General features: G+C 55.9%; 1 protein-coding gene across 2 annotated transcripts; it reads left to right on the forward strand.

Annotated features, from left to right (window-relative positions):
* The first annotated feature begins 1639 nt into the window (after positions 1 to 1639).
* Trim50 (tripartite motif containing 50) lies at positions 1640 to 7627 on the forward strand. Of its 2 annotated transcripts, none has more exons than XM_004630437.2 (6): positions 1640 to 2046; positions 4057 to 4152; positions 4897 to 5127; positions 5220 to 5242; positions 5710 to 5834; positions 6856 to 7627. In XM_004630437.2, the coding sequence occupies exons 1-6, from the start codon at positions 1648 to 1650 to the stop codon at positions 7443 to 7445; spliced, it is 1464 nt and encodes a 487-aa protein (XP_004630494.1). In that variant the 5' UTR covers positions 1640 to 1647; the 3' UTR covers positions 7446 to 7627. The 2 variants fall into 2 exon arrangements, with proteins under 2 accessions (XP_004630494.1, XP_004630495.1); XM_004630438.2 differs by having other exon boundaries at positions 5223 to 5242.
* Positions 7628 to 8729: the final 1102 nt, after the last annotated feature.

The raw sequence follows: 8729 nt of genomic DNA on the forward strand, positions 1-8729 counted from the left end.
GTTCAGGGTCTCACTACTAGATTGGATTCATAGTGATCTGCCCGTTTACAGCCTCCCAAGAGCTGGGATTACAGGCGCGCACCACCACACCCCATCTCAATTGCTGTCTCAGCGAGCCCTAGGAGGGAGGGAAGCATGGCAGGCCCGGGGAACAGAAAGTGCTGGAATGTTCTACAGCTTGATGTTAAGGGCAATGATACATGTTAAAGGCACATCAAGCTGGAGAGCTACGTCTCATGAAGTTTACCTGGGAGTGGTGACACACACCTGTTATCCCAGTACCCTGGGAGGCTGAGACAGGGATCACAAGGTGGAGCCCAGTCTGGGCAACTTATCAAGACCCCATCTGAGAAAAAAAAAAGTAAAAAGGACTGGGAGCTGGGCATGTTAACGTATCCCTGTAATCCTAGTACTCAGAAGGCTGAGGCAGGAGGAACACTGTAAATCTGAGCCCAGCCTGGGCTACACAGTGAGACCTTGTCTTCAAAGGAAAAAAAAGCCCTCAGTACTAAGAGGGAAGCTAAAATAGGAGACCATTCAGTGGGAGGATACTGGGTATAATTTCCGGAACTGAAAAAATAAAAAAAAAAAGAACTTTATTAAGTTATTGTTGAATTTAAAACTCTAGGTTAAAATACCTTTCAATTCCACGAGGCTGCATCAGAAGGCGGCGTGTCACACAGCACATGTCTGCTGTGCTTAGGGTTGGCAGGTGTGCAGGACACACCCCCACCTGGCAAGGCCACCACCTGAATGTCGAGGTTATCAGCTTAGGCCCAGCAGAGGCTGCCTCCCCAGTCACGTGGTGTGACACAGCTTTCACCTGACTCTGGGTGACCTTGGGGATGGGGTGTTGCTGGGAAAGGGGAGGAAAGCGAGGGGAGGCGGAGACCCAGCAGCAGTGTGGCATCCAGCTGTGCTCCTTAGGTCCCAGGCTGCCTCCACTCCTGCCAAGAGCCTGACACTGTGGTGAGGCCAGGCGGATCGGGAGAGACCAGGTAACTCGGTGTTGGCCCTGGCCCTGGGGCTTCTCCTCTGCTGGTCACCATCCACCAGGGTGCCAAGGCCTCCCTGGTCCCAAACTCTGGGGGACAGCGTTGCTCTGGGACAGAATTCTTGCTCTAGCACTACCTGGAGGTGCCTACTACATATGCAGACTTCCAGGTCTCATTAGAGCCACCCCGCCCAGGAGAACCCCTGAAGGTGGCACTCAGGAACCCCAGTGTAACTAGGCTTCTGGCATTGCTTGGCTGTTCCAGACCAGGGGAAGGGCGTAGCTTGTCTCTTCCATCCAATTCTAGGCTGCAGAACAGCTGGGGCAGGAACCTTATTTATCAGCATCACAGGTGGCCCCCAGCGGTGACAAGGTAGAATTTATTTCCAATCCGAGGTGACAAGGTAGAATTCATCTATCCCCATGGGACCTCTTTGAAACCAAGCCCTTTGTTTTAGAGATGGGGAAACTGAGACCCAAGTTGGTAGTGGGCTAAAACTGGAATTGAGGGCTTCCCTCTAAGTTCTAAGAGTGGAATCTGTCCCTCCTCCTACGCTCTGGCAGCCCTTGGCCTGGTGGGGTGGGTAAGTATGGTCGGAGGGCAGGAGCGGCAGGACTGAGCCCACACCCGCCTTCCAGCCCGGGCAGCGCGCATGGCGTGGCAGGTGAGAGTGCCCGAGCTGCAGGACCGGCTTCAATGTCCCATCTGCCTGGAGGTCTTCAAGGAGCCCTTGATGCTGCAGTGCGGCCACTCGTACTGCAAGGGCTGCCTGGTGTCTCTGTCATGCCACCTGGACTCGGAGCTTCGATGCCCCGTGTGTCGCCAGGAGGTGGATGGCAGCAGCTCCCCGCCCAACGTGTCCCTGGCCCGGGTGATCGAAGTTCTGCAGCTCCCTGGGGCCGCAGAGCCCACGGTCTGTGAGCACCACCGAAACCCACTCAGCCTCTTCTGCGAGAAGGACCAAGAGCTCATCTGCGGCCTCTGTGGCCTGTTGGGCTCCCACCAGCATCACCGGGTCACTCCAGTATCCACTGTCTACAGCCGCATGAAGGTGAGAAGGGGGGCCGCCGGGAACCGGCGGGAAAAACCCCGGCCCGAACTTAAAACAAACCCCGTGCTCTCTGGCGCCACCATCCGGCAGAAACTGCAGTATTCTCTGTCAGGCCTTGATTTTCTTTCTGCGATGCCTGAGCAGGCGTGCTTTGTTTCAGGCATCAAAATGTTGGGCAGATGCTGAACCAGGTGCTGGGCTTGCAGCCACACGCAGGAGGGGGAGCCCCTGGTGTTACCTGGCAGCCCTTTTTTCCTCTGTTCTTTGGATTACTGGTTTCTTTCTAGAGCGCAGTCCTGCCTGTGTGCTCAGAAGGTGGGGACCTTGGTTGCCTGGTGTAGTTCAGTGCCCTGAGACTTATCGCTATAAATGCCCACAGCTGATTGTGGAATCAGCTATCCCCCGACTCCACGGAGCACAGCACCAGACCAGAGCAGCATCACTTAGGAGACAGAGGAGCAGCACCGTCTTGGGTCACGAGGTCATCGAGAGGTTTCCGGAAAGAATAGTTTCATCTGCACAATTGCATTTACTCCTTAGAACAATTCTGGGAGGCGGGCAGGGTGCGGGTATTATTGTATTTTACAAATATGGGAACCGAGACTGAGAGCAGGAAGGAGCCAGTTCATGGGCGGATGGCTTGCACGTGGGGAGCTAGGGCTCCAGCAGAGGCGGGGTTCCTTTGCACTTCTGTGGGTTGAGAAGTGGCAGGAAGGGAGAACGGTACTTGGCTTGGTGGTCGGTCGTGGCCTGTGCAACACAGGAAGGGACCTGGATTTACTGGGATGCTATGGATGGGCAGGGTGCTCAGGAGCTTGGAAGCACGGTCATGACGTGATCAGGCCCCTCTGACGGGGTGTAGACTGGAATGTGTGTAGGGGGGACAGAGTGAGATACAGGGCCTGCATGGGCAGGGAGGCCTAGGGCACCCTGGGAAATATCTAGAAGGAAGACTTCCTGACTTCCTCTGTCACAGCTGAGGGGCGCAGAAAAGGATCTGCGGTGGGGAGTGTCCAGGGGAGGGCAGGGCCAGGCCAGCCCAGCCGTGTGATGCAACCTGCTACCCCCTTTACCCGTTCCTCTGTGTACTCTATTGGGGTTTCTTGTCTTCTCTGTGGAGCACATGACTGACTGACTTGCAGTTTCCTCTCCATGTGGCCATGTTGACAAGATCTAGTACCTTCTCTGCCTCATCCAGTGACCACAGAAATACCCTTTTGGGGCTGTGGTGAGATTCTCCGAGGCCTCGGAGCAAGGACGTTGTACCTACCTCTCTTCTTGGCTCCTTTCCCAAAATCTGTGCAGCTTTTTTTTGCTTGGGGATCATCTAGACCAGAGACCCCAAATACCCTATCCCCAAACCAGCAGGGTCTGGGCCAGCGGTGACCAGATCGTGGTGCAGGGGCCTGGTTTGGTAGCCCCGAGGCTGGGCACCCTGGGGTCAGGGCAGTCCAGAAGTGTGTATACGTCTACACGGAGGCCTCACATTGAGCTAGGCCCTCAGCCACCTGGGAGGGATTTAGGTGTGTGTAGGCGACGTCACTGGGTGTCACCTGTGTCACTGTCTGCAGCACCAGCCTCACCGGAGCAGTCTTTCTGTGATGACTCTTGATAAAGGCTCATTTATTCTGGACCTGCTGGTGATGGCCGCTTACCCACGGATCCCACATGGCCCACATAGACGCAGGGAGAGTTGGCTTCGGATTGTTTGTCCCCACTATCAGATGTTGTGTGGTAGCTTGCAGGTAGCTGTGACAATGTTTCTCATCCATGTCCTGCAAAGGGATGACATTGAGATTTCTCCTGTCTTGGCAGCTCCTGTGGCCATGTGGAACACTCTTAACCTATTTTGGGGCCATGAAAACCTGGGCAGTTCTGGTCCCTGCCCTGTTCCAGTGGGGTTGCTTGTGGCTGCTGGATTATGTCAACAAGGGAGAGCCCCAGAGCTGGCCTGAGGAGCAGAGGGGATGGCAGGTCCCCTGCTCATGGGCCATGTTGTGTTGACCCCAGGAGGAGCTCGCAGGCCTCATCTCTGATGTGAAGCAGGAGCAAAAGGAGGTGGCCGAACTCATTGCCAAACTAGTGAACAACAGGACCCGGATTGTGGTGAGTGCCCATTTCCTCTGAACTTTCCCAAAGAGCCCACTTGTTTTTCTCAGTGCTGGCGATAGAACGTAGGGCCTGTGCAGGCTGGACAGGGGTTCTGCCACTGAGCCACACCCCCAGCGGGCCCAGTTCTATTTGTCCTTTACTAAAAACCATATCTTCCATCCAAAGCAGAGTTCAAAGCATTCCAGAGTGGGTGGGGAAAGTGCAAATCCTCCCTGGAGAATTCAGCCCAGTTGTCAGGCAGGACCGGCTCCAAGTTGGCTCTTGTCCTCCATGTCCTTGGGGCTGAGATAACCCAGGACTTGAGTCCCAGAGATAAACAGCCCAAAGCTCAGGCGTGACTTTCCTACCCCTTGGTGTGGTTTGTGCGCGTTTGCCCTTGACAGCATGTCATGGTGTCCTGGGGGCAGAGGCCTGCCTGGTGGGAGAATGCTGGGGGGTGTTGGCTCTACCTGGAAGTGCTCAGTCCACCCAGGCACTAGTCCTGGGCAACTCCCTTCCAAGCTCGCTCCACAGAGCCTCTCAGGTCCTGCTCAGTTGTGGACCTTATAGGTAACGGTTGAAACAATCACAAGCAGGGCTGTTCATTTTGAAAGAGCTGGGGTCCTGTCACTGGTCCCCATCCCCACGGCTGCCTCCCAGGCTCCCCAAGCCCAGTGTGAACTCCCTGGCAGGTGTCAGTCCAGGGAGGCCCGGCTGCTCAATGCTGACTCTGCCATGAGCTGCCCTCCCTTGTCCCAGAATGAGTCTGATGTCTTCAGTTGGGTAATCCGCCGAGAGTTCCAGGAACTACACCACCTCGTGGACGAGGAGAAGGCCCGGTGCCTGGAGGGCGTGGAGGGGCACACCCGCGGCCTCGTGGCCTCCCTGGAGATGCAGCTGGAGCAGGCCCACAGCACCCGGGAGAGGCTGGCGCAGGTTGAGCACGCGCTGCAGCAGCTCGGCAATGAGAGCCACCACGAGTTCATCCAGGTGAGTGGCCCAGGGGAGACCCAGAGCCCTCCCTTCCCTGACAGCCAAGTGGCTTTGCCGTAACTACCGCCTGCCTCGCTCTTGTCTTCCAGAAGTACCGTGCCATGGCCCCCAGGTAACACCCGCCACAGAGCTGCTGGGATAGTGTCGTTGGCCGACTGGTGGCTGCAGGCGTGGGCAGCACCCCTGTCTCCCCCATTTGGTTTAACCAGCCACCTTTGGGCAGCTTCCCACATCTGGCTCTGGTCCTCAAGCTCAGGGTGAACAGCAAAAGTCAGTCCGTGCTCCAGGGGTCTGGCAGGCTGCTGAGGAGGGAGATGGCAGGGTGGTCCCAGCATTATGTGGACAGGAACAGCAGGGGCATTGGCAGAGCCACTCAGGCATGAAGTTGCCCCAGTGGGGGCCCCGAAGCCTGTTCTCTCAGGACCACTTCTAGGAAGGAGCTGGGTGCTTGAGGACAGGACAAGTGGGATGTGGTGGGCAGTGTGAACGCACACTGAGTGTGGATTTGCCCAGGGGGACAGAGGGTGGGCTGTGGCTGAGGACACAAAGCTCTCTCATCCCTGTGACTGTCACCTGCAGAGCAGAGCTCCAGCAGGCACGGCCTTTGGAAGGTGCCTTCAGCCCTATCTCCTTCAAGCCAGGCCTCCACCAGGCTGACATCAAGCTGACAGTGTGGAAGAGGCTTTTCCGGAAAGTTCTGCCAGGTGAGGCGCCAACCTGTCCTTTTGCTTTTCACGAGTGGCATGAGAGGGCTTGAAGACACAAGAAACTCAGAGGAAGGTGCATGGAGCAGAGGCAAGCGCCTGGGCTGGGTCTCACTGCGCAGCTCCTTGTCTTAGCAGGCTGGCCACGTCGTGTCATTTCTCAGCCTCAGGCTCCTAAAGAGGAGCTGGTAAGGCCTGCCTGGCTGGGTGGCAGAGTCCCCGTACGCACTCCGGTGTGAGGCTTAGTGCTTAACAAATGGCAGTCATTCTCTGCCAGAAAACCCCGATGCTGGATCAGTTCCTTTATTACTCCCGTGCTCCTTATGTGTATATAAAGGAGCTCAGTCCAGACTAGTGTTCCCACCAAAGGCAAAGTCAGAGTTTATATAAAAGAAAGGGGAGAACAAGTTGCAGCCAGTGGACAGCGAGTCTTGCCTGCGCACTGCTGGGGTAACCTGGTTAGCTGTGGTTAGCAAAGAGGTGAGCGGCACGGATTGTCCCTGCACAGGCTGGTCCGGCCAACAGGGCATGGCCGCTGCTGTCCTGGGCTCTCCAGCAGCCTCTAGAGAGGTCTGGGCCATATCAGAGAGCGGCCTTCTGTGCCCTTTACCATGCCTCACCCTGCCATGGGATGATGGTTTGCAGATGATTCAGAGGAGCCCAGGGCAGTTCCTAGCAAGGACCGCTGTCCAGTGGGAATCTAACTTCCTGCTGATCTGACAGGTGGCGCTCAGTCTGCAGAGTTGGGGAGGGGGGCAGATGAAGCTTCAGGAGCTTTACTAGCTCCTGTTCGCCTCCTGCTGCGCTGCCTGCAGTTCCATGCCCAGGGTGACGCTCCTGCCTTACTAGACTCCCGCTCACACTGCCATGTCTGCAGGCTTCAGCCATTGTCTGGCGCGCCCGTCCAGCACACAGCTGTGTGCCTGACTCCCTCTAGGCTCCTGTGAGGAGCTCAGGGCTTTCCTTCTCCTGCCACTGTATGTGTGGCTCAGCACCAGGCCTTCTCTGCTTTCCCTGCCAGCCCCAGAGTCTCTCAAGCTGGACCCTACCACCGCCCACCCCCTCCTGGAGCTCACCAAGGGCAACACAGTGGTACAGTGCGGGCTCCTGGCCCAGCGGCGCGCCAGCCAGCCTGAGCGCTTCGACTACAGCACCTGCGTCCTGGCCACCCGGGGCTTCTCCTGTGGCCGCCACTACTGGGAGGTGCTGGTGGGCAACAAGAGCGACTGGCGCCTGGGGGTCATCAAGGGCACGGCCAGCCGCAAGGGCAAGTTGAACAAGTCCCCGGAGCACGGAGTGTGGCTGGTTGGTCTCAAGGAGGGCCGCGTGTACGAGGCCTTCAGCTGCCCACGGGTACCGCTGCCTGTGGTAGGCCACCCCCACCGGGTCGGGGTCTACTTGCACTATGAGCAGGGGGAGCTCACCTTCTTCGATGCTGATCGCCCTGATGACCTGCGACCGATTTACACGTTCCAGGCTGACTTCCAGGGCAAGCTCTTCCCTATCCTGGACACGTGCTGGCATGAGAAGGGCAGCAACTCACTGCCCATGGTTCTGCCCGCACCCACTGGACCTGGCCACCTCACCCAGCTGCAGCCTACCAAGCTGTAGGCAGACCTGGCGCTGCCTACCCCAGTCCCCTTCCACTGGGCATTGGAACCAAGGGCTGCCATTGGGCAACATCTTCACCTGTGTGGGGTCTTCCCAACTGTGTGTCCCTGTAGCATTTATGACAGGGACAGAGGCCACAGGCCCTTCCTTGTTGGCCAGGTGGGGTTAGCAGAGCCAGCTTTGGGATCCAGTTGTGTCCCTTTGACCATGGTCTCTGTGCTTACTCTTTTAGCTGTGGGCAGAAATGTTCCTTCTTCTTTGCTGCAGGAATTTAAAACAACTCTTAATAATAAATTTGGGGGCTGGGGAGATAGCTTAGTGGAATAAGAGCCTGCCTGCCAAGCGCAGGGTCCTGAGTTCAATCCCCAGTACCGCAAAATAAATAAATAAATAAATAAATAAATAAATAAATAAATGTGGCATTTTTCTTTCTCTTTAATTGATGTAGTAGTTGCTATAAAACAGAATACTTAATGTTCAGCTCTCTATTTTTGCTTTGGGGGAGTGGAACCCAGGCCCTCACAAGTTCTCCCCACCAAGCCACAACCCCAACCTCTAGGTCTAAATGTCTAAAGGCATCTCCAGCGTGTGGTGGCACCAGGTCTTGCGTCCACCCACTGCTCGCTTGCTCTGTGTTTAGAGTCACATTTTGTCACAGTTTCTTCCTCAGAGGTCTCCAATTCACCTTTCAGGTAGATGGGATGGAAATGAGGGAGAAGGGTGATGTGGCCGTGCACACAGGGGTGACAAGCCTGCCCTGGTCACTACAAAGGGGCAAATGTCCACTCCAGGCCACCACTGGGATGACCAGATTCTACCCTAGAAATCTGACAACTGGAAAAGAGAAGGGCTGGAGTTGTCACCTCAGACCGGGCACTTTTCAAGGGAAGATCTATAGCCGTGTACCACACAGCAGCCTAAGAGCCTGTGTGAGTGGTAGCTCTGCCCTGGCACCTGGGCATGATGCCACACGGGCGCCCACACAAGGCTTGAGTGCATTGTTTCTGAAATAACATTTACAGTGTCCAGGGTTATGGCTTATGGGTGATTGTCATTCTGCTCACAGCATCAGGCTTCTCTATCACACCCAAAGGTGCTCCACCAACAGCCCTAACCAAAAACCAAGGCCCTGCCTTCTCTTCCTCCACCCCCACCCCATTCCTCTTCCTCATTTTCCTCCTCTTCTTTTTTTTTTCTTTTCAAAGTTTTATTGATAAACATATAGCAATGAGACAGTTTCAAATCAAATCGAAAGTACAGTTTCAACAAATAATACGCTGCATA

The sequence above is a fragment of the Octodon degus genome, unplaced genomic scaffold, assembly GCF_000260255.1.
Source record: "Octodon degus isolate 3935 unplaced genomic scaffold, OctDeg1.0 scaffold00035, whole genome shotgun sequence".
Lineage (NCBI taxonomy): Eukaryota > Metazoa > Chordata > Mammalia > Rodentia > Octodontidae > Octodon > Octodon degus.

Excerpts from the sequence above, each read along its gene's own strand:
- Trim50 (XM_004630437.2), top strand. The coding sequence starts at position 1,648 with ATGGCGTGGCAGGTGAGAGTGCCCGAGCTGCAGGACCGGCTTCAATGT. Across the intron at positions 5,128-5,219 it reads GCCACCACGAGTTCATCCAG|AAGTACCGTGCCATGGCCCC; the intron begins GTGAGTGGCCCA and ends CTTGTCTTCCAG. Across the intron at positions 5,243-5,709 it reads TACCGTGCCATGGCCCCCAG|AGCAGAGCTCCAGCAGGCAC; the intron begins GTAACACCCGCC and ends TGTCACCTGCAG.